The following is a 26045-nucleotide window of genomic DNA, read 5'->3' on the forward strand; positions in this document are numbered from 1 at the left end:
TCCCAGCTTCTGGCAAACAGAGGCTAGGGACACCATTCCTGCCCATCCTGGCTAATAGCCATTGATGGACCTATCTTCCATGAATCTATCTAGCTTCCTTTTGAACCCCGTTATAGTATTGCCCTTCACAACACCCTCTAGCAAGGAGTTCCAGAGGTTGACAGTGTGTTGCGTGAAAAAATACTTTTTTGTCTTAGTTTTAAACCTGCTACCTATTAATTTCATTTGGTGGCCCCTTGTTCTTGTATTATGAGAAGGAGTAAATAACACTTCCTTATTTACTTTCTCTATACCACTCATGATTTTATAGACCTCTATCATATCCCCCCTTAGTCGCCTCTTTTCCAAGCTGAAAAGTCCCAGTCTTATTAATCTCTCCTCATACGGAAGCTGTTTGATACCCCTAATAATTTTTGTTGCCCTTTTCTGAACCTTTTCCAATTCCAATATATCTTTTTTGAGATGGGGCGACCACATCTCCACGCAGTGTTCAAGGTGTGGGCATACCATGGATTTATATAGAGGCAATATGATATTTTCTGTCTTATGATCTATCCCTTTCTTGATGATTCCCAACATTCTGTTTGCTTTTTTGACTGCCGGTGCACATTGAGTGGATGATTTCAGAGAACTCTCCACAATGACTGCAAGATCTCTTTCTTGAGTGGTAACAGCTAATTTAGACCCCATTGTTGTATATGTATAGTTAGGATTATGTTTTCCAATGTGCATTACTTTGCATTTATCAACATTAAATTTCATCTGCCATTTTGTTGCCCAGTCACCCAGTTTTGTGAGATCCTTTTGTAGCTCTTTGCAGTCTGCGTATCTTGAATAGTTTTGTATCATCTGCAAGTTTTGCCACCTCACTGTTTACCCCTTTTTCCAGATCGTTTATGAATATGTTAAATAGGACTGGGCCCAGTACAGATCCACTATTTACCTCTCTCCATTCTGAAAACTGACCATTTATTCCTACTCTTTGTTTCCTATCTTTTAACCAGTTACCAATCCATGAGAGAACCTTCCCTCTTATTCCATGACTGCTTATTTTGCTTAAATAAACAAAATTTTTGATTTGGGGGGCATGGTGGATAAGCAGCTGAACACAAGCTCCCAGTGTGAAGCCAGAAGAGCTAAATACAGTCCATGGATGTATAAACAGGATAATCTTAAGTAGGGGTGGTTAGGTCATATTACCTCTGTATTTGGCTTTGGAGCGGCCACTTCTGTAATACACAAAAAGAACAGGAGTACTTGTGGCACCTTAGAGACTAACAAATTTATTTCAGCATAAGCTTTCGTGGGCTACAGCTCACTTCTTCAGATGCATAGAGTGAAACACACAGACAGAAGATATTTATACATACAGAGAACATGAAAAGGTGGAAGTATGCATACCAATTGTAAGAGGCCAATCAATTGAGATGAGCTATCAGTAGCAGCAGAAGAAAAGACTTTGAAGTGATAATCGAGATGACCCATAGAAGGTGTGAGGAGAACTTAACATGGGGGAGGGGAATTCAATTAGTGTAATGACCCAACCATTCCCAGTCTCTGTTTAGACCTAAGTTAATTGTGTCTAATTTGCATATTAATTCGAGTTCAGCAGTCTCTCTTTGGAGTCTGTTTTTGAAGTTTTTTTGTTGCAAAACTGACACCTTCAAGTCTGTCACTGAGTGATTAGAGAGGTTGAAGTGTTCTCCCACTGGTTTTTTAATGTTATGATTCCTGATGTCAGATTTGTGTCCATTTATTCTTTTGCTTAGAGACTGTCCAGTTTGGCCAATGTACATGGCAGAAGGGCATTGCTGGCACATGATGGTATATATCACGTTGGTAGATGTATTCTGGAATACAGTATCCAGTTCTAGTGTCCACAATTCAAGAAGGATGTTGATAAAATGGAGGAGGTTCAGAGAAGAGCCAAAAGAATGATTTAAAGGATTAGAAAACCTGCCTTATAGTGATAGCCTCAAGGAGCTCAATCTACTTCGCTTAACAAAGAGAAGGTTATGGGTGACTTGATTACAATCTGTAATTACCTACATGGTGAACAACTAATTAATAATGGGCTCTTCAGTCTAGCAGAAAAAGGTGCAATACTATCTAATGGCTGGAAGTTGAAGCTAGACAAATTCAGACTGGAATTAATGCATAACATTTTTAACAGTGAGAATAATTAACCATTGGAACAACTTACCAAGGATTGTTGTGGATTCTCCCTCATGACCTTTTTTAAATCCAGACTGGATGTTTTTCTAAATGATCTGCTCTACGAATTATTTTGGGGGAAGTTCTATAGCTTGTGTTATACAGGAGGTCAGACCAGATGATCACAATATTCCCTTTTGGCCTTGGAATCTATGAATGATTATGACAAGTCCCAGTTCTCTAAACATGCAACTCTTGGGTTTGCATGTTTAGAGAATCATGGGTTAAGGAACATGTGGTATTTAATGCTTTTTCAAACTGCAGCTAGTTAGCAAAGATTCCTTTGTTATGTCCAAAATATACTATGTGCTTTATATACTGTAAGAAGACAGGTCTGTGCCCCAAGAGTTTACAGTCTACACAGATAACATAGATCTTGTCTGGATGCGTATTAGCTGTGATCCTGAGGGATTACCTTGACCAGGTAATCTGTTAAAACTACAGCTGCGTTGTCTTCACTAGAATTTTAACATGTTAACAGATTCTCCTTGAAAATCATTTGAGGCTCTGCAATGACCTAGTCTTGAATGGTTTTCTTAACCAAATTCTACCTCAATTCAACTAGGACTATGAACTATGCTTGCTGAACATGATTTTGTCAGATCAAGGTTTTGAAAGCCATTTCCAGCATGTAGTGTGTAGAGAGAGACTAGATTTCCCCCTCCTCCCCCCCCTCCTCCCCTTCTAGAAGTGACAAGTGTAGGGTTTTTTGGAGGTTGAGTGATTTATCAGGATAATTACCACTTCCATCCTGGAGATACTGGGATGCTTAAGGATTATTACGTGCTTTGAAATCCTTATAAGGACCGTATCGTGTTTTGTCTTTGTGCAGCATCTAGCACTTTGTGGGTGCTACCAGAAACAACTTAACCAAACTTGATAGACAACAGTGGCATAGGAAATGCATATTTTGTTTTGGATACTCTTAACCTTTAGCTTTGTGTTACAAACACTTTTTTTCACTAGTTTATTTTGCAGTACACCTCTACCCCGATATAACGCTGTCCTCGGGAGCCAAAAAATCTTACTGTGTTATAGGTGAAACCGCGTTATATTGAACTTGCTTTGATCTGCCGGAGTGCGCAGCCCCGCCCCCCTGGAGCACTGCTTTACCACGTTATATCCGAATTCGTGTTATATCAGGGTAGAGGTGTATTACCAAAGTATTCTAAATACTGTCCCTGTATTGCCTGTAATAACAGATGCCACATAGGCTTCCATAAAACTTCTACAGGTTTCCAACTGTTTAATTTTGTCCATCTTCCTCCCTTCCAGGAAGATTAGAGATGTCTGCCTTTAGAAAAAGACTGTCCATGGATTCTCTAGTAGCAGTACTTAACACTCCAAAATTGAAAGGTGGTTGTGCTAGTTCACAAGATGTCCAGCTGTTGTAGACATATACAAGGGGATAGCTCAGTGGTTTGAGCATTGGCCTGCTAAGCCCAGGGTTGTGAGTTCAATCCTTGAGGGGGCCATTTAGGAATCTGGGGCAAAAATCTGTCTGGGGATTGGTCCTGCTTTGAGCAGGGGGTTGGACTAGCTGACCTCTTGAGGTCCCTTCCAATCCTGATATTCTATGATTCCATGAAAATCCCACTAGTTGTCTGTCTGTCTCTCTCTCTCTCTGGATCTGAGTTGCATCTGGAGTTGATATTTGTGTCTTGAGTTGTTGCAGCCCCCATTCCTATTTTATAATGTTTACAAGAAACTGAGCCTGACATTGAAAAGAGCTCAGAGCTCCCGTTAAGACATGAAAATAAATGGCCAAATTTTCAAAAGAGCTCAGCACATTGGGTAGACACTGGGTGTGGAGCTGATTTGAAACCTGGAGCAGTTGCACTTTAGCCGAGGGACCTTAGTGGGTGGTCTTGTACATGTGATTTCACAAAGTTATTAACTTAATAAATTACCCACTCTTAGGTATGTACAGGATGCCCATTACCATGGTATCACAGCGCAACCAACTACACTTTATGGCATTTTTTTTCCTCTTCCCCTTTGTTCTTTTAAAGTATGAGTACAGATTTGTTTCCTCTTAATACTCTAGCATACGTTTCTATAACCTAGTTTTGTAATATAATAGCAAAGCATATCTTAAATAGGTTTTGCCTGTAATAACAGATGCCAGATAGGCTTCCATAAAACTTCTACAGTGACTTGTTTTAAAATCAAACTACATTGAGTCTGCTAATTTTGTGGTTCTTTACATTCTGGATTAAAATGAGATGTTGAAAACATGTAATCCCCAAGCTTTCTGAGGTTCTGAACTAGGGTTCACGAAATGAAATTAATAGGCAGCAGGTTTAAAAGAAATAAAAGGAAGTATTTCTTCACACAATGCACAGTCAACCTGTGGAACTCCTTGCCAGAGGATGTTGTGAAGGCCAAGACCATAACAGGGTTCAAAAAAGAACTAGAGAAATTCATATAGGATAAGGTCCATCAATGGGAATTAGCCAGGATGGGCAGGAATGGTGTCCCTAGCCTCTGTTTGCCAGAAGCTGGGAATGAGCAACAGGGGATGGATCACTTGATGATTACCTGTTCTGTTCATTCCCTCTGGAGCACCTGGCACTGGCCACTGTCAGAAGACAGGATCCTGGGCTAGATGGACCTTTGGTCTGACCCAGTAGGGCCGTTCTTATGTTTTCAGGCAGGTAACACTAGAGCAGTGATCTCTTTCAGGGAGTTAATATATTCACTCTCTTCTGAGCCTTATCTTGCAAGGAGCTGAGAGCGCCTTTAACTCTGTGGTGCTTGATACTCTGCAGAATTGAGCTCTCAGACTGCAGCACATGCCAACGCTGAGGTGGGGGTGAGCAGCAGGCTGCTTCCCAGCTAGCTAACATGGCCTCAGCCAAATGATAATCTGACAGAACAACAGATGTTACACATGACTATAGGCTTCAGCAGAAAGCGTAGTTAAGGTGAGTGTAGGATTGTAACCACATACGGTCACCACCTGGACACACTGAGGTCTGGTCTACAAACTTACATTGGTATAACTACATTGCTCAGGGGTGTGAAAAAATCCACACTGCTGAGCAACCTAGTTATACCATCCTAACCCTCAGTGTAGACAGCACTATGTTGACGAGAGGGCTTCTCCATTGACATAGCTACTGCCTATCGTAGAGGTGGATAACTATGTGGACAGGAGAAGCTCTCCCGTCGGTGTAGTAGCGTCTTCACTGAAGTACTACAGAGGTGCAGGTTCACCAGTACAGAGCTGTAACCCTAATGAAATCACCATGCTTTTGAATAACCCTGGGGGAGGGATTGTTTCTAGAGCAGTTTAGTTGCAGTTAAAGTAAAGCAAGTTAAAGAATAAGGCCTGACCTAAACTAGAAAACGATGTCGTTCAGGGATGTTAAGCCAACCAAGTCCCTGTGTAGACAGCGCTAGGTTGACACAAACATTCTTCCATTCACCGACCTGCTGCCTCTCAGGGAGGTGAATTACCTACACTGAGTGGAGAACTCCTCCCATCAGCATAAGGAGTTTCTACACTTGAAGCGCTACAGCGCTGTAGCATTTCAAGTGTAGACAAGCCCTAAGTATCTTTCCCCCCCCCCCCCTTCTCTCCAGGAAAGGCCAGACTTTCGCATGTGAAAGTAGTTCTTCCGAGGCTCTGTCTTTGTGTTAGAACTTCCTTGTGTATAGAATTAGGCCTGGTCTACACTAGAAAATTAGGTTGGTTTGACTACATTGGTGAGGGGTGTGGATTCCACACCCCTGAGTGGCGTTGTTAAGACAACTTCAGTCCTTTTGTAGATATCGCTAGGTTGACCGAAGAATTCTTACATCAACCTAGCAACCACCTCTCAGGGAGGTGGATTACTTACACTGTAGCTGTGCCGCTGTAACCTTTTTAAGTGTAGTAGAAAAGCCCTTAGTGTGTTAAAACATGTACAATGAGCTATGTCAATGGGGCATAACACCATTAAAAATGCTTTTAACGTGTTATTCTACTTTGAAAACAGACTGTGTAGAAATGAGTCTTTTTGTGTGTCTGGCACATGAGCTGATATGCTCAGTTTTACAAGTAAAAAGGCTCAGCAAACTCCCGTTGAGATCTGAGAAGAAAATTAGGTTCATTGTGGATCATGCATCACCATCAGTAAAAGATTCTGCATTTGTAGTTAGCAATTCTGTTGATGCAGCAACCAGGTTAGGATTCCTGTTCATGCTCCCAGGTTCACTGAAATAGTGCAATTAAATTGGGTCTGTTGGTGATTGGCTTGTTTCAGGCTCTGTCCATTTGCTTTTTCTGCCCTCAGGCAGCCTATACATCCACTCCTGAGCCAGAAGTACGGTATACTAGTGCTTCATAGGACTAAATGCATAACTGTTTAATGAACATTAGCTGTGTGGCCTAAACTGACACAATCCAGGAAATTCCAAGTTAAGAACTGGGAGTCTGCTTTAGCTTGGAATTTCCTGGTTTCACATGCTGCCTGTTCGGGGGACGTGGGGGTGGCTTGTTGAATTCCTCTTTTAAAGAAACAACAACTGAGGTTATAAAAATATGTATTTATCTCAGAGCTTGGAAAGGTTCCCAGTTTGGTAAGCCTGTGAACTAAGAAATACTGTTGAAAAGTCAACATTTTAAACTGGGACCCTTTTTCTAATTAGTTATGCCACATGCATCAATGACTGTTCTGTATATGTACAATGGCCGAGTTTTATATTACAGGGGATCTGTAATTTAAAAATAAAATAAAACTTAATACCCAATGCAGTTGGACCACACAAGGTTTATGCACTAATAATTTGTTAGACTTGTTAAACTGGAAGCAGAGTAAGTTATAGGAGCACAAATCTGCTATAACAACTTTTTTCACTCTTGTATCTCAAATGGTGTAATTGATTCCTCTGCCTTTATTAATTTTTGTCTAAAACTTCACTCTGGGACCGAAACCTCATAACCCCACGTTTCAGTCTGGAATGGTTTTAATTGCCAAGTTATAAATTCCTGGAAAAATGCCATTTTATATCTAACATTGACAGAACTTTAACTAACTATTATCCCATGAATACCTGTCTTTAATGGCTACAGCTCAATAGTGTCACAGTAGTAAAGTGATAGTCAAGGTTGAAAGAGCCCGTTTTTATTTCTCAATCACTTGAATTCTAGTTTGGGGCTGAACTTTTCCTTGTTTCTGACCCACGTATGTTTTGGAAAGTGATGATCTCTGTTCAGCTCTTTTAATAATACTTGCATAGCAGTTTTCATTTAAAGATCTCAAACACTGATTAATTTAACTTCACTTGGGAGATAGCTAAGTATTATCCCTGGTTTGCAGAGAGGAGAAACTGAGGCTCACAGTTTAAGGTCCTGTCTGTGTTACCCCAGTCCAATTGTTTCCCTTACATGAGGATGCAACCTAGTTAAATTGCATCTGGATCTTTCAATATAGTGGTCTAGTCTTTTAACATAGTCATGATTTCAAACTCTCTGAGCCTCGTTTTCTCTCCTCTGTAAAACAGGGATAATATTTGCCTTCCGAGGAAGATAAGGCGATTATATCCATTGGTATCTGTAAAGGCGATGGTTGTAGCATTGGTTCAAGAACAGTCAAGCCCTCTCTACATGGAGGAAACTGTTTAAAAAAAAAAAAAAAAATCCCACCATTGCGAACATTCAGCTCCACTGCTGCTGGAAGCCCTAATGTAGACAGACCACTGGCATTTAACACCATATGATAACGCTTTCTCATCCGTGCTATGGCTTCCAACATTGCTAACCCTTGTGGTGCTGGACTGGTGTTCAGAATTTCTATAAAAATGTCCCTCGCATAGGTAGGGCCCCATTGTTGTAACTGGGTCCCCAGATGTGGTTGTACTTGTAGTTCTAGATGGGGGCATTCCTGCTGGGTAAATCCACAGAATATATTTATTTACTGAACTCTGCATCCAGCCCAGGGTAGACAGGTCTTCCGCAGATTAAAATGGATCAGTTTAGCTATGATCAACAGCTCAACTGGAAATACCAACTCGCTTCAAGAATCTTGCAATTCTGGACAAAGTCACTTTGTCAAGTCCTTAAATGACAGGCCCATAGTCTTGTTCACGCTCATTCTTCCCCTTCTGTTTATAGTGGCCTTTTAAACCCTGATCCTGCAGTGAGCTCTGCCCATGGATCTCTCTGCAGGATCGGCGCTTTAGTGACAAGAGTTGGAGAAACCTTAGAGGGTCCCAAATGGGTGGGTGATACCTTGGCTGGGAGCAGTGCTGAAGCCTGCATCAGTGCCAACAATTAACAACATTTCACTTCCGATTTGCAGGAATTGGGTGGCCTTGGTGCATTAGGTGGAACTTCCTGCGCTATGGGAAAGAAAACCAAGAGGACAGCAGATAGTTCGTCCTCTGAAGATGAGGAGGAGTATGTTGTGGAGAAGGTGCTAGACAGGCGTGTTGTGAAGGGTCAAGTGGAGTATCTTCTCAAGTGGAAAGGATTCTCTGAGTAAGTCCAACTTTCCTTCTGACTTGGGCTATCTTCTTTAGCAGCGCTCCAGGCAGTGCTTCAAATTTGACCTTCGCTGCCCTCATTCAAGCTTTCCTAAACACCTTCATGGGTGGAGCTTGCCTTCTTCACTCCAGATAAGAGTGGCGTGCATCCATTTAAATGAGTGGGTCACGAGGAGAGGGCCTGGGATCGTAAGTGGGTTGTGAAACACTGGCAAAAGTTACTTTCCCTTTGGCGTCTGCGTTCCCTCTCTCACTTCATGGAGTTGGTAGTTCCACTTGAGTTGTTCACCAGCACTCTCGTCTATAGTCTTCCTCCTCACTTGAGCACCAGTGACTGACTCGCGGGTGAAGGTGCACCTGAGCAATTATTGTCTAGACTTATTGTGGAGATGCTATTAACTGCAGCTTGGGTAAATGGCTCTTTAGAAGAGGGATACTTCAAGTGCCTTTAAAAAAAAAAATCTCCCCCTTAACTTCCTCTTAATCTGCCCCAATGGGGAAACTTTTTGCAGGTTGTGTGTCCTCTGTGTTTGTCATGGCTTTTGGCCAGACCCTTGGGGAATCTAGTAGTCAACCATGAAGCACAGCCAGGACTGAAAATATGCAAGGTTTATATCTTGGCATGGGATGTTTAAATGGATGCACACTGCTTTATACTGGGGGTGGGGGGGAGCAGGACATTTAACACAGATGATCAGAAAGGAAAGTCCTGGGGGGAGGGATTGGGAAGTATGTATTTGCAAAGAAAATCTGGTAGAACCTTGTTTAGTCAAACCTGGTTTATCCATATGTCTTCATTCAAGATAATGACCACCATTACCACTGCAGGGAAGAGCTCTGCAGACTTCCAGTTGATTCTAGAATAATCAAATGCATTCTCTGTCTCCTGTTAGTCTGAGATTATGCTTCATTTTGAAACCTTCACCTTATGAGTCACTTAGCAACATGGCAATCTGTGTTCATGAAGTGCAAGGATGTCTAAAGTATTGATACTGCAGGTGTCTGGGCTCCCAAAGGAAATGGGGAACCCAGCTTAAAACCTTTGCTAACAACTAACTTTCTTTGCCTTAGAGTAGGTCAATGTCTATGATCTTTGTAAGACAGCATTAAAACTTCTCCGCCTCTGTTTTGATTGTTGTTGCCCATCTTTTCCATGGCAGGGAACACAACACTTGGGAACCTGAGAAGAATCTGGACTGCCCCGAGCTGATTTCTGAGTTTATGAAAAAATATAAAAAAATGAAGGAGGGTGAGAACAACAAATCAAGAGAGAAATCCGAAAGCACAAAGAGGAAATCCAGCCTCTCCAACAGTGCCGAGGACATCAAAACCAAAAAGAAGAGGGAGGTGAGCTTGCAGGATTTTCCTTCACCCCATTCTGCCACAAGCTTCTAGCCCTGTTCTGCACAGAATATATTGATCTGTGCTGGTGGAAACCATCTCCTACCTGCAACCTCCTAAAAATTACATGAGAGAATTTTAAAAACGAAAGAGTCAAGAGGGTGTATTATGTTAGGCAAACTGGCATAGAGCAACACCTCAGTTTGGCTGTGCTTCAGTCTGCCAGCTTTGTACCACTTTCAGGAAAGCTGCACTAGAATAGGATGAACTAAATGCTGCCTCTGACTCCAAAAAATGGAATCACTAAAAATAATTAGGGTCTTAAATATAATAAAGATTAATAAACAAGGAGCAAACTGCAGTGTAAGCTAGGACACAAGAAATACAGTTTATTGTTTGACTGAAGAAAGAGACTTTAAATGCTGATTTAAGCTTGACATAAACTAAGTGTTTTAAAGTAGAACTTGCCTTAAAACAATACGTGCCTAAAGCAAGAGGCTTTCCTGTATGTCCCAGTCTGCAGCAATTATTTGGGGCTCTAGAGAAGATGCATCAGTAAAATGCCTGCTCTCGCTGCTCATAAATGTTTCTCAAGCATTCATTCACTGCCATATCTAGGAGCAGATTTTAGGGAAAAGTTAATCTTGGGTTTTTTTTTACATTTCTATCTGTTTGTTGTAGTGTCAATTTAAAATTTGTATTTATTTATTGTACTATGTGCAGTGACTATGGCCTGGTCTACACTGGGGGGGGGATCGATCTGAAGTCGACATACTTAGATCTACTTACTGCAGTGTCTTCACTGCGGTAAGTCGACGGCTAATGCTCTCCCATTGACTCCGCCTGCGCCTCTCAACCTGGTGGAGTCGACGGGAGAGCGCTTAGCGGTCAATTTATCGCATCTAGACTAGACGTGATAATTGACACACACCCCCACCCCCGCTGGATCGATCGCTGCCCGTCGATCCAGCGGGTAATGTAGACAAGCCCTAAGAGGCTACATTAACTATCTTGAGTCCAAATAAATTTGAATATCTAGAAGGTCTGGCATAGTTAGGATTCCCAGCAACTTCTGTGCAAGGTAGGACCCATCTCCTCTGCCCTTCCCTTGCTTTCGTTATTGATTGCTGTCTCCCACTGGAATGCTGCTGGGCACTTCTGTTCTTCTCTTTCGAGAATTGTTGCAGCATCTCCTGAAAGATGCATCTCTTTGTGCAGTTGGCAAGACATTGTCTCCTCCTGACACCCACAGCTGGGTGTTGTACAGATCTCCACTGTGACAGCTCTGGCTCCTGAGCGTTTGGCCATGGACTCTGTCATCTGTACCAGCCAATAACTGCCATGACACGTCACTGAGGGAAATACATTTTCCAAGATGGGTCTAGCTAGTAAGGGCTTCAAAGGTCAGAGGTGAAATCCTGACCTCCTTGCAATCAGTGGCAAAACTCCCATTGATTTCAATGTGGCCAGATATCACTCCCAAACTTTGTACCTTTAAAGTAGACCTGGGAAACCAGAGTAAGTTTTATGGAGGTCATGGGCTTAGTCTTGTTGAGGCAAAGCGCTATTCATAGCTGTGACGATTACAAAAGACTGACAGGCCTTTTTAATCTGTTATCAAATATTTAGAAGAAACCCAGCCATTTAATTTTCAAACTCTGGAGGCCAGAACTACAGTATAGGCTGTTGGACAGTAATGCCCAGGGAAACTGGGGAAGGTCAAGCAGCTATAGAGAGAGTATCATGTAGCCCTACTTATCCAGACTGCAGAGGTGGTGGGGTGGACCTTTCATGGTCAAGAGAGGAAAGGAAATCAAGGAATACAACAGAGCTGCAGAAACATGGTGCTTTCTCTTAGAACAGGAGCTCTGTGTTTCAAAGTACTGCACTGACTTTTAACCACCATTAAAAGCCAATGGGGCATTGAAAGTAAATCCCCAGACATGGCTTTGAAAATGTAGGAAATCCAGACAGGATGCTGGAGGTAATGATGCCTGTTGGTTAAATTACTGGCACTGCAAGCACCTTGATACTCAATTATGATGAGGGCAAGGGGGCCTTGTTGGCTGAAGTATAAAATAAAAATGTTGACTCCCTTTAAAAAAATAAAATAAGTTTCCCAGATGTGCGGAATTCACTGTCCAATGCACAAAGCGTGAGAAGATGGGTTATTAAAGCTCATCTTTGTGGAAGAGACTAATATATGGAATGTTATATAAATGAGGAACCATTGAGCAACATTTTATGTCTCAGATTTTCCTTTCCTGAAGAAAATCTCCTGCAGATCTGTCTTCTCATTGCTTTTTTTACAACCTTATTTGAAAAAATGCCCTGCCCTTTACAGCTGTGTCTGTAGAAAGTTATGGCTAAGTCATTGGAGATTCAAACCCGCATTGCTACTGTCTGCTGGTAATGAAATCATAAGGGGTAATAAGGTCATATATTTCATATCCAGAAGGTTACCTTTAGTGTGTAGGGATTACAGTTTTATAACCCATTATGTATCCTATTTAAAGTTTGGAACTAAAGCTTTCCACCAGTAAAATGAGCAGTTTGATTTCTGCAGCTTAGCTGAAGCATCTTGTCTTCTGATTCCAATGTTCTAGCTTGGCAAAGTTTCCCATAGAGATGATGCAAATATCAGCACATACTGGAATGGGTCTTAAAAATCCATGCCATGCTTGCACCCACCAGTACTTTTCATGGCAATTGCCATGTATCTGAAACTGGAGTCTCCCCTGCTGTGTTACATCAGCCTTGATAGTCCATGATCGAGCATTAAAAGGCTGGAGACTTGCATACATCTTCTGGGGGCAAAAAAGAAATAGCAGATATTTCTTAATCATTGTTACAAGGGACATTGTTTTGAAATCTATATAATTTAAAAAAAGAATGGAAAGTAGTTTGAGATAATGCACCTTGCCCCAAGTCCCCTGCCAATTTCTGTGGTTTATTCACACTTTCTAAAAAATGTTTTTCCTCTCCTTTCTTGTGTAAAAGACAAAAGGGAAAGCTGGGTAATTGTAGGAGAAACTGATGATACACAAAGTGTTGTGAAATGCACAAAATATACTCTTGGGAAATTTTTTCCCCTCTAATCTTTCAGCGATGGTAATCCGTTATTGCATGTAATAATACTAGGGCCACTATTTCAAACAGAAATATGATTTGTTTTTAAGCTGTGCCCCTTAGACCATGTGATCTCTTGTGTGGCACCTGCAGTAAAACATCCTTGAGGTACACATCTTTGTTTACCCCCAAAATGCTCTTCTTCCCTCCACATCTCAGCTAGATCTAGTAGCTGAGCTGTCATTGATAAGACTTCCCTGTTTTAACCAAATGTGCCACAGAATGTTTAGGGATAGATTTTTAGAAAGCACTGAGCACCGCTGAGTGGGGTCAAACATATAGTTTTGAATGTGTTCAGCTCCTGTTTAGGCACCTAAATGAAGTGGAAAGACTTTCAAAAGCATCCAGCCGCAATTGTTCTCAAAGGCAGTTGTTTGGGTGCTGATTAGCCCCAACACTGTAGTATTGCAGCTGAAGATAGTGATAAGTTCCATCCACAAAGTTCTCATCCAGACCCAAACTCTTGTAAAGTTGCATAGTGTTTAGGTCTGTACTTTTGGTATAGACCAGGGATCAGCAACCTTTGGCACACGGCACGGGCTGAGGGATGTGGTGGCCGCCACTTCCTGCCACCCCCATTGGCCTGGATCGGCCGAAACTGCGGACGCGGCAGGTAAACAAACCGGCCCGGCCCGCCAGGGTGCTTACCCTGGCGGGCCGTGTGCCAAAGGCTGCCGATCCCTGGTTTAGACCTATCTCTAATATAAAAGCTAAATACCTGTTGTCTCCAAATTGCAGTGCAAATTGTGATGCAGTAGCTTAGATTTTTTTTGTATTTTATTGGTTTACTGATTCATGAAATTGGTGCATTCCCAGTGGGTCTCCCAGTCACTAGTGAAGTAGCCAGTTTTTGCTTGGGTCTGTATTCTCTCATTACCCTCTGAACGTTTTTTCATTTGACAAATGTTTTTAGTGCATCCAAAGCCAAGCTGGCTGCCTCTTTGTTTGCCTCTTGATCTGCATAGCAGCATCTGTTGTACAGCATGGCAAGCAGCAAACATGCATATCTGAGAATACCGTGTGCTGCTGCAATGAAATAGAGAAACCTCGCCCCAGACATTATGGCCTGTGGTGACTGAAAGCTGTCAGGCCACCTAACAGCCATCAGATGGTATGTGCAAGGAGCTGCGTCACCCCCGCCTCGCTCACAAGCCCCATCTCAAACTGTCAGTAAAAATGCACCAATTGTCCCATTGTTGGCAGCCTCAGCCCAGAGACCTCATGGACAGACTCAGACTCTCCTCTTCCTTTGGAGTTGGTGGTAGGCTCGAGAAGCTAGCATCACTGCAGCCAGAACTATACCTCTTTTGGGGAGAGCAGACTTTGATCTCTGCGGATGTCTGTTATCAATCCAGGACTTCTCACCAGCTGTAAATTTAAACTGACTTCACTAAAGTAGTGGCTTGTCTTTATGGATTTCCTTGTTTTCCCCTCTCTCCATGTTCATTATTATTGACTCTATTGACTCATGAATTGTAGATTCCAAATAACCACGTGGAGAAGTTAAGGAGTCTAGCCATCTGTTTATAACCCCACCATATTTCTACATGTCAGAGGGTTGCCGGTGCCCTTTTAAGCCTGCTTCGTTCTAAATTGTCAGGATGTAAAGAAACGGCCAAAGATAATATAAATCGTTATAATTTTTTTTTCCAACCTATTCTATCCTTGCCAGAGCAACGATATTGCCAGGGGCTTTGAAAGAGGATTAGAGCCAGAAAAGATCATCGGTGCCACAGACTCCTGTGGAGATTTAATGTTCTTAATGAAATGGTAAGTCTGGGGTGTCATCCCCCTCTTCCCCCCCTCCCCCTTTTCAAATTAGTAGCTTGGGTGGTTTTCTGGTCTGTGCTCTCTTCTAACACACCCAGGGAAGGAATGGTCCCAAGTGAGCCACTGTAGTAAACAGGACTAGGGCAGCTAGGCAGCTCCACTTCCTTTTGTGTGGCTTCATTCTCCCTCATTCAGGCTTGCCCCTCCTGTCTTAGGTTTTACCTCTGCTGTGCCACTGACCTGGTGTTCACTGGTTCTGGGGCTTGCTCCCCTGTCCCAGAGCACAACAGAGTTCAAGCTGCCTGCTGGAACCAGCAACTACGCAGTTTCCAGCTCTGCTCCCCCCCTCCTCCCCCCCAAGTGACAGCACACAGGAAATCCTTTGAAAGAGATTCCCATTTGGCTCTGTTGGTTCCTTTGCTTTTCTCAGCTGGGTTGGCATCTTACTGGGCCCCGCAGCAGGCAGCCAGTGGCCCCTCCCCCACCCTCTGCAAAGACAAAGAGCTGGGAGCTTCATGCGCAGCAATCCTGCAGCTTTGCTAGGCAGGAGAAGGCTGCAGCTTTGTTTCGCTTGCCTGCTTCAGTTCCCAGCCCTGCCGTAAGTAGTTCCCTGGCTCGTGGCACATGCCCTCGTTGGCCCAGAGTCCAGCACAGAGTGAGCCCTGGCTCTGCTTTGGCTTCCCTGAAACCCAGCGGGACAGAAACAGATTCCCTCCGTTCCCTCTCATCAGCAGGCAGAGTCTTGTACTTCCCACAGTGACTCCGTGGCTATGCTCAGCTTTCATACCAAAAGCTGTTCCACAGGTCTCAGGGTCCTCCTCCCTCACTTTGCACCAAATCTAAGCATTGTAAGGACAAAGTGACGCACACTGGGTGTTGTTCTTACAGCTGTTAATTGAGGCTATCTTCTGGTAAGCTGTTGTGCATATAGAAACCCAACAGTTCTCTTTGTTCTGTACTCACCAGTTAAAGGTGAAAAAGCGCCTTACGCATATATTACCAGGTGGCTAAGGATGTTGTATTAAAGGAATGTAAGGATCAAAGCTTATTAAGAGTGAGCACACTTCTACGTTGTAGGCTGAAAAGTCACATGCTGTATGAAGAAATGTGTAAGGCAGCAACTTGGTCATCTTGTCAGGCTTTTGCCAGATGCTGCAAACGAGGAGTGAAGACAACATCTGCAGAGGCCTCTGGTCCTGGGATGTTGTCTTTACAAATGGAAAGCAAAAGTTTTGCCTCTAAAACATTCACTCTGAGCTCAGCCAGGGAGTTTTGCTGCTGCCATTCCTGCATTGGGGGTTTGAGCCAGGATAATATCTGATGAGTTCTCTTTGACTGTTCAGGCTTGTCCTAATTCACCTTTACCCTTCTACATTTTGGGTCAGATCAGTAGAAGAGTTACACTGCTGTGTTCTGCAGATGGATTTAATTGGGGAAGTTAATAATGAAGTGGGCTTTCAGGTTTGGATGCCTTCTCACTGGGTTGTGTTCCTTAAGGTAGAGCCAGCCCCTGACATGGTGATTTACAGATCTCACCCTGCCACCTCAGTTGCACAGCATAGATTACACCCTGGGCTGCCCTCAGGATTCAGGGGGCCTGGGGCAAAGCAATTTCGGGGGCCCCTTCCATAAAAAAAAAGTTGCAATACTATAGAATACTATATTCTCGTGGGGGCCTCTGTGGGGCCTGGGGCAAATTGCCCCACTTGCCCCCCCCCTCTGGGCGGCCCTGATTACACCCAATGTAGGAATGGTGATACTCAGGGAAGAAGTTGTGCATAAAAGTATCCTATATAAATGGACTATGTTTATGGAACAGAGGTGGAAACTGCAAGTGATCTCACGAGATGAAGATGGCAAAATGTTGGTAAATGGGAGAGGCAGATAGCTCCCTGGTGAGGGGTGGATACTAAACTAATGTTGTTCTTAACATGACCAAAGTGGACAACATTACACTGATTGGGGTGGGAGGTGATTGTGGGGAGCAGGAAATGAAATTTCCTATAATCCAGTACATTAATTGAGTTTATCTGGCAGTTTTACTTGATGGTGGGGCTGGGGCAGCTGTTGCTCACACTATTCAGCACTACTTTGAGTAGTGTCCCTACGGGTGCTTCACTGTAGGTGTGCTTGCGTCCCTGCGCTGCAGAGTGGAGAACTTCAGTAGCAGTGTCTGTTAGGCCCGCACATGAACTGTCTCTCCTTGTGCTGTGTGGGCTAACTCCCCTCAGTGCCTTTTCAACTGCCCCAGCTAGAGACGGAGCTATTCGCAGTCCATTAAGACCATTACTTCTATTTACATTTCTATAGTTAGTTAGTCTCCTAGTTCTTAGTTGTAGTTGTAGTTTTTTCTCTTTTCTTATTTTTCACCTTTTAAAAATAAAATAATAAAAAAACCCTTTAGTTTCTTTTCCTGCTTCCTCCCCTCCCCCTCATTGGGGGACCCTTCCCCCAACGGGGTGTGCCCGGCTCACTGGGCTTCAAGAAGCGCCTCTCTTGCAAAGAGGCAGTCCCTATCGCAGACAAGCACTCCCAGTGCATTCACTGCCTCGGGGATGGCCACATCCAACAATAGTGTGGTCTTTGCCAGCAACTCAGGCTCTGGTCTTCTAAGTATAGAGAGCTCAGGCAGGTTATCTTCAAGGAGGCAGCTCTCCAACCCTCTCCAGACCTGCACCACAAGTCACCTGGCAGATGTGAGTCTTCCCCACAGTCCTTAACACTTAGACTGTAGGTCAAAGAAACAAGCTGCTGACCCTTCTCACAAATCATCAAAAAAGAGAGTGAGAAGTCCCCACAGTGAGCACCGAGATAGCTGTAAACGTTCTCTGGCAAACTCAGTATCCTCAGTACCGCCGGCACTGAGACCTTTTCAGTCCGATACCCATGGCTCATGGAAGACCTCAGTGGCAGGTACCATTGACAATCCTATGGACCCAATGGGCATGGACACTGAGTCAGTGGCACCAAGGGACTTAGCTAGGAGAATGGCCAGCACTCACGTGCACACCTCCTTTGGGGTATAAACCCAAAATAATATTGTCCTGTGCTGTATAGAAAGATCTGCACAGCGCAAGCTCATAAAAATGTGCCCTCTTCCCTCAATGTGGAGAGAGAGATGCATAGCTTTTTTTTCCTCCCTCTCCTCCCCCAGATATGAATTGCACAAACTGGGTTTTGAAATAAACAAGAAATAAGTTTATTAACTACAAAAGATAAATGTTAAGTGATTATAAAGGATAGAAAACAGAACAAAGCAGATTACTGAGCAAATAAAACAAAACATGCAAACTAAGCTTAATACACTCAAGAAACAGGTTACAAAATGTAATTTTTCACCCTAAATATTGTTTTAGTCAGGTTGTAGAGTTTCTGTAGCTTAGAGTTCCAGTTATTTCTCTTTACAGACTGGACCCCTGTCTCAGCCTGGACTCAGTCCCTGCCTTTCCCTTCAGGTGTTTTTAGCAATCTTCCTTCTTGGACAGGGAGGCAATGGAGAAGAGTCCTGATTGCCTTACTTCCCAGTCTTAAATAGAATTTACATAAGGCGGGAATCATTTGTTTCCACTGGAAAAATACCAGCAGTGTCCATACCAGGTGACATTATCAGATGACCCTGCAATGTCAAAGCAACACCCCAGGAAGCTCCTCAGGAAGGTGGGAGATTAGTATCTTCAAAGATCTATTGTCCTTAAATGGCTCATTCAGGCTGATTGCTTACTATCTGGTGGACATTCCCCCACATACACACACAGTGGTAATTGTTACATAGTCAATATTCCTAACTTCAGATACAGAAATGATACATGCATACAAATTGGATAAACACATTCAGTAGATCATAACCTTTTCAGTGATGCCTCACATAACCCATCTTACATAAAACATATCTTAATTCTGCTATATTCATATCACAACAAATATTTCTATGAAGAATAAGGGTGTAATGTGACACCCACATGACCACAAGTGAAAGCTAGACCCAGTAGTACTTCACGATCTATTCGGACGGTGGGGACACTGACCACAGACTTGTTTGCCATTTATCTGTACAAGAAATGTCCATGTTACTGCTCCAGAGCAGGGATAGGACAACATTCCCTAGGTGATGCACTCCTCCTCCTCTGGAATGGGGACCTTCTTTATGCCTTGCCTCCTTTTTGAAGGTTCTGCTTTCAATAAAAAGAGACAGAGCACACGTCATTCGGATCACTCCTACTTGGCCGAGACACACCTGGTTCCCTTACCTGTCACAGTGTGTGACATGCCTGCCGATCCCTTTCCCAGTCACTCCGTACCTCCTCTCCCAGGATCTACATCCCAGCTTGGGCGTTCTCCGCCTCAAGGCATGGCTCCTTGGTTCAAACACCGAGAAAGCTCCTGTTTGAATGATGTGCAAGAGGTATTATTACACAGTAGAAAGTCCTAAACATGAGGTACTTAACTCCAAAAATGGTCCAGGTTTCGGATTTGGGGAGATTTGTTGTGAAGTATACCAACATCTGCAACTATTCCACACATCTTAGACTATGTTCTGGCCCTAAAAAGATCGGGGCTGTCTCTGAGTTCTCTCTGAGTCCATCTAGCAGCGATAAGAGCCTTCCACCATCCAGTAGAGGGGTACTCAGTGCTGTCACACCCAACCACCAAAGGATCCTCAAGGGTATAGTAAACCTCTTCCACAACCTCGACTTCCTACTCCCACATGGGACTTAATAAAAGGGCTGACTAGGCCTCCCTTCGAACCCATGGCCACCTGTTCGCTTACTACCTGTCAGTGACAACGGCCTTCTTGATAGCAATTACCTCGGCCAGGAGAATAGGAGAAATAGTGGCTCTGATGGCACATCCCCCCTTCATGGTATTCTTTCAGGACAAGGTTACGCTCAGGCTGCATCCAAAATTCATTCCTAAGGTAACCTCCCCGTTTTGCATGAACCAATTTTTTCATCTTTCAACCTTCTATCCCAAGCCTCACCAAGACAACGGGGAGGCTGAATTACTCACTCGAAATGGCAGGAGAGCCCTAGCCTTCTACCTGGGCAGGATGAAAGCTTTCAGAAAGTTCCCCAGGCTTTTCCTTTCCATTGCAGACAGATCCAAGGGCTCACCAGTATCAGCCCAAAGACTCTCCAAGTGGGTCTCGAACTGCATCAGACAATGTTACCAAGTTCGCAGTATGACCCCGCCAGATACTATTTGTACACACTCCACAAGGTCGATCTCCTCATCTGTTGCCTTTTTCAAGAATGTTCTTATCTCAGAGATCTGTAGAGGTGTGACATGGGCTGTGACCGGAGTCCTGGGGGGCCATGCTGAAGTTACTCAATTAAGGTGAACGGCAAAGAAAGGGGCAGGTAATCCCCAAAGCTGGTGGATAGTCCAATACTTAGATTTACCAGCACAAAACAGCTTCTATAATACCTCACTGGTTACCCAGAAGCCAACAACACAGTGGTATGATCGGCGGTGCCGATGGCGTCGAGACCTGCTATCACTGCGGCTGGACGAGGAGCGTCAACGCTTTCTGTCCCGGCGCCTGCGGCCCCTGTGGGCCGAGGAAGACTTTGGCGACTTGCTCCCAGGCGACCCCGACACGGAGTGGAGGTCTGTCGCGGGCTACGGGAAGTCCCCGCGGATCGAGCAGGGACCTCGACCTCCGACCTGGCTGGTGAGGGCTGGTGGGCGCCCAACGGCGGCTTCCCTCGGGACCGGGACCCCAACTCAGGCAGCCCGCTCAGTACCGGCATGACGAGGATGTCGCGCGCTGCCTGAGCTGCCTCTGGCGACGACGGAATCCTCATCGTCGGGGAGGCGGACGGGGCCGGACTACTCCGCTCCGCGCGAGTCAGAGGTCTGGGTCCCGAGGGGGATCGTAGGCTGCCCAACTCGGGTCCGGCCTCACCCCTGTCCTTGTCTCGGCGCCACTGGGTCTTGCCCTGTTTTTTGGCAGGGGAGCGGTGCCGACTGGTGGATGGGCCTTCGCCCGGTGCCCGGCGCCGGGTCGGGTCGGGTTGGCGCGCCGGGGCCGGAGCCGATTCCATAAGCAGGGCCCGGAGTCGGATCTCACATTCGCGCTTAGTCCAGGGCTTGAAGGGCTTACAGATTTTACAGTGCTCACTTATGTGCGCCTCGCCCAGACAGCGAAGACACTCGGAGTGTGGATCGCTTCTGGGCATGGAATTGCGACAGGAGTTACATGACTTCAAGCTTGGGGCTCGGGGCATGCCCCGAGCCAGGCCACTAACTGTAGAAGCTACTAACTGTTGAAGATCTTACCACTAAGGAAAGACGCTGCAGCAATGCTGGAGCACAAGTTCCGACTACCTTCACTGGTGGCAAGAAGGAACTGAGGGTGGGGGGAGCACGCAGCCCCCTTTATGCGCGATATAGAGGCGCCACTCCAGGGGTCGCAGCGGGGCTCCCCCAGTATGGGTATTGCTAAGGGAAAAACTTACAGCACCGGTGCATGTGGCGAGCACGCACACCTACTGTGGAATACACCTGAGCAACACATCTCGAAGAAGAACGCCAGTTATGGAACAGGGAACTGTCCTTTCCCTTAAAGCAACCCAGCCTCAAGCCTGCACCCAGACACCCAAGTCAAATATGATGAGGATTAATGAAAATCTTATTCATCATATAAAAAAGTTCTACCAATCCCAAAGGATCGGACACGTTACCTCCCAGGTTAATGAATATTTCAGATCTACCCAAATATACGCTTACAGCCAATTCTTATTAACTAAACTAAAATTTGTTAAAAAAGAAAAGAATGAGTATTGGTTAAAAGATCAATATACATACAGACATGAGTACAGTTCTGAGATCAGATTCATAGTATAGATGGTGAGTTTTGTATTTGCAAAGAGTTCTTTCAGAATTAGTCCATAGGTTATAGTCCAATGTTCATATTCAGCGTGATCCAGATTAGGGCTGGAGAGCCCAGCCTTATGGCTTAAACTTCCCCTTCATGAAGCATCAAGCACATCTGAGATAAAAAGGATCAGGACCCAAAGGGTTTTTATACAGGTTCCGGGTCTTCTTTGACAGCTCGGAGTCCTTAGGCGAACAATAGGCAATTATGGGGCCTCTGAAGTAGACCTATTTCCTAAGCATCACTGGTAATTAGCTACACGGATTATCATAAGGCAATTGCCCATTTTCCACCATTCTCAGGTGATTTGCTATACATTTCAAAGAGAGATGAATACAGTGATGTCACTATGTTTACAGTTCATTTAAATGTTAATATTTCCCTTAGATGTTAGCCATGTAAACAGTTCAAACAAGATATGAGTACACACATACATTTAGTATCACCTCTAATTTCTAACAATATAGGTTTGCATTTCAAAGTTCTAGCCTATCTACCATGGAATGGCCCTAATTGCCATTTACATACTTTTCTACATGTCTCTAAAGGTTGGCTCTGGATCATTTAGCCTGCGAGCTGCTTAACCCTTTCTGGCCATGCGTTACACTTTGTATAAGATTCGTTGCAATTATATAACAGTGGTAGCAACAATGATTTGCATTATTATACTCTAATCAGATAATGTCACATGGGTGTCAGTCCACACTTCTGCAGAACATTATGCGGTAACTGGGGACTCCTCCTCCAATGCCACCTTCAGCTCCATAGTACTGTCATCTGTAACTGACCCAACTCTGAAGTTCCAGCCCTCCAGAAAGGGTACTGCTTGGGAGTCACCTACAGTGGAACACCCATAGGGACACTACTTGAAGAAGAAGTAGTAGTTACTCACCTGTGCAGTAATGATAGTTCTTTGAGATGTATCCCCCTGAGGGTGCTCCATAACCCACCCTCCTCCCCTCTACTTCAGAGTTCTTGTCAATGACCACGGTAGAGAAGGAACTGAGGGGGGTTAGCCCACGCACACTGACTCGCCTCATGGCACAGCACGAGGAGAAACAGCACATGTCTGGGCCCAATAGACACTGCTACCAAAGTTCTCTGATCAGCAGTGCAGGGACGTAAGCACACCCACAGTGGAGCACCAGTAGGGACACACATCTCAAAGAATCATTGTTACTGCACAAAGTGAGTAACTTCTTCTTTTACGTTTATGGTGAACATACAGTTTAACAGGAAATTTCTTGCCTTACGTGTAGGGGTATCGTTGTGTTGGGCTGTTCCACCCCAAAGACGACTGTATGTGCTGCATAAAAGCTAGAAATTTAAAGGGTGCTGTATTGGTCCCCAAGCCAGAGCAGGACTGTGGAGAGTTCCTGAGGAATGCTGTAACTCACTAACACCAATGGTAGTTGGGGTGCTCCGTGTTTAGTCACATGCTAAAGTGGTTATGGGAATGGAAAGCATTCCATAGAAACAGACGCTGCTTAATGGTCTAGCATTGACATCTGACTAAAGTTGTTTCTATGAGCTACATTCACAGTGCTATGTGCTTTCAAGGCACTGTCCACAACTAATCTGCACACCGAGTGAGAAGGATAATTTAGTGGATGAAATTTAGGAGACCTGGGTTCAGTTACTGGTGCAGCCACAGACTCCCTTTTTGTCCTTGGGCAAGTCATTTAGTCTCTCTGCCCCACAGGTTCCCATCTGTGAAATAGGGACGATGCTTCCCTTCCTCACAAGGGAGCTGTGGAGATCACACCCATTAATGGCTGGGAAGTGCGCAGGGATTGTGGTGAGAAGGGCCATATATAGACATAAAGCAGGGGTGGCCAACCTGAGCCTGAGAAGGAGCCCGAATTTACCAATGTACATTGCCAAAGAGCCACAGTAATACGTCAGCAGCCCCTCATCAGCTCCTCCCCCGCTCCCAGCGCCTCCCACCTGGCAGCCGATCAGCACCTCCCCCTCCCTCCCCGTGCCTCTGAGATGGACAGGGGAGGAGCAAGGGTGCAGCAGGCTCAGGGGAGGGGGCAGGAAGGGCCGGGGGCCTTGGGGTAAGGGGTGGAGTGGGGGCAAGGCCTGGAGTTGAGCAGTGGAAAGTTGGCACCTGTAGCTCCAGCCCCAGAGTCAGCACGTATGCAAGGAGCCGCATATTAACTTCTGAAGAGCCGCATGCGGCTCCAGAGACACGGATTGGCCACCCCTGACATAAAGAAACAGACACACATCCTGTGAATGAGGGAGGTATCTGTGTGCATGCATGTGCACACTGTTGCTCACAGCAGAGTTTTATAGTCTTGTTACAGTAGCACCTCAGAGTTACGAACACCAGAGTTACAAACTGACCAGTCAACCACACACCTCCTTTGGAACCGGAAGTACACAGTCAGGGAACAGCTGAGACAGAAAATAAAAGCAAACACAGTACAATGCTGTGTTAAACATAAACTACTAAAAATGTAATGGGAAAGTTTAAAAAAAAAAAATAAAAGGTTTGACAAGGTAAGGAAACTTTGTGCTGGTTTCATTTAAATCAAGATGGTTAAAAGCAGCATTTTTCTTCTGCATAATAAAGTTTCAAAGCTGTATTAAGTTAATGTTCAGTTGTCAACTATTGAAAGAACAACCGTAATGTTTTGTTGAGAATGATGAAGATTTCAGAGTTACGAACTACCTCCATTCCCGAGGTGTTTGTAGCTCTGAGGTTCTAATGTAATGTTGAAAGCTGGCCAGTGGGAGCCCGGAGCTAACAAGGATAATAAGACTCTCTCTTTGAATCTTCAGGAAAGACACAGATGAAGCAGACCTGGTCCTAGCAAAGGAAGCCAATGTGAAATGCCCGCAGATTGTGATAGCGTTTTATGAGGAGAGACTGACCTGGCACGCGTATCCAGAGGACACGGAAAACAAAGAGAGAGAAGCAGCGAAAAGCTAAAGTGCCGTCCTGGGCCATCCTTAGCTGTACATACACATCCCCCCGACCCGACCACATCCATTGAAATGTGCTTATTACTGTGCTCCCAGGAGAAACCTTGTTATTGGTTCAGTCATAACATAAATGGTTTGCTTCATGTTCAGCTTCATCTCTAGTGAAACCCACAAGATTTATGTGCTGTGTGTCCTCCTCTCTCCTCCCCCCCCCCGCCCTCCAGAAAACGGTTTTGACTTGTCACATCCTCTTAGAGCCTCCAGGGGTTTATAGAGTTGTTAGTTCCCTTTGGTTCGGTCCCTTTTTGCCGCTTTAAATGCCGAGAGTGGCAGCGATGCCCTTTCTAAACAGAATTAAGTGGTGTTCCCCTGTCCAGGTACACAAATGGCTGTTGGCTGGGAAAGCGAGAGGAGCTGTCTGCATTTGGGAAGTCCCTCCTGCTAGTGCTACACAGGGCAACATCCTGAGATGGTCAATGTGGCCTTGGTATGCTGGGCCTGTGTGTTGTTACATAACTGGTAACGTCCTGTTGGGACTGTGCATCTGGACTCCGTCTCGGGGGATACCCATTGTCCTGGGTTGTGATGCCTTCCAGTCTGTCTCGTGCCTAGGATGGTTTCCAGGCGAGCTGTGTTCTCTTTGCAAGCCCAGCCTGCATTAGTATTGGTTCCCAGATGCAGAGCGAGCCCCCTTTCTCTAGGAGGAGTCTAATGTGTGAGAGGTGGGGAAAGCAGAGCCTTCTTAACTTTAAATGTGATTGTTTATCCCCTGTCAGGCGCAGGTGGAGACCTGCCACTGCTTCTGTATGATCTTATGCAGTATGTATGTATACATTTGTTTCTCATTTGGGCTGTGTATTTCCGTAGGTGTGAGTGTATCAGGTGGTCTTGCTTTGTGCCAAGGCGCCTGATCCATTTCAGTCATTGGCTGTTGCTTCAAAGGCCACAAGCATTGTGTTACCAAAGTGGCTTTCCGCTTGAGGGCCTCTCCTCCCCTCCCTCATGAGCTCTGTCTTGGAAACGTGGACAGCTGATCTGGTCTGGTGTGCACAGCACTTCTCCCTGGAACATATGCCCCAGGCTCTAGGACCTGCCAGGGGAGCAGAGAGGGCACAGTAAGATGGAGCAGAACTGAGCCGCTACAGCATTAGGCACTGTTTTCAGGGTTCCTTTTCCTTTCCCTCCCTTATGGTGAGGCCGGAGTGGAGAACTGACCCAGGGCTGGTTGCAAGGTCTGCTCCTTAGCATCTCGGCACAGCCCCCTTTTGCTTTCCAGCATCATGTACACTCTTCATGCTGATCCTATGTA

The 26045-nt window shown here is 44.8% G+C and overlaps 1 protein-coding gene across 1 annotated transcript in view; it reads left to right on the forward strand.

Moving 5' to 3' along the window:
• CBX5 (chromobox 5) overlaps positions 1-25843 on the forward strand; it is a 51429-nt gene extending 25586 nt beyond the window's left edge. Inside the window, exons 2-5 of the mRNA XM_024206909.2 lie at positions 8502-8680; positions 9846-10032; positions 14828-14925; positions 24593-25843. Of these exons, the coding sequence (XP_024062677.1) occupies positions 8544-8680; positions 9846-10032; positions 14828-14925; positions 24593-24743 (573 nt within the window). The 5' untranslated portion in view covers positions 8502-8543 and the 3' untranslated portion in view covers positions 24744-25843. The remainder of the gene's footprint in view (positions 1-8501; positions 8681-9845; positions 10033-14827; positions 14926-24592) is intronic.
• The last annotated feature ends 202 nt before the right edge of the window (positions 25844-26045 follow it).

Source organism: Terrapene carolina, unplaced genomic scaffold (genome assembly GCF_002925995.2).
Source record: "Terrapene carolina triunguis isolate 2854851 unplaced genomic scaffold, T_m_triunguis-2.0 Scaffold836, whole genome shotgun sequence".
In the NCBI taxonomy this organism is placed as follows: Eukaryota; Metazoa; Chordata; order Testudines; family Emydidae; genus Terrapene; species Terrapene triunguis.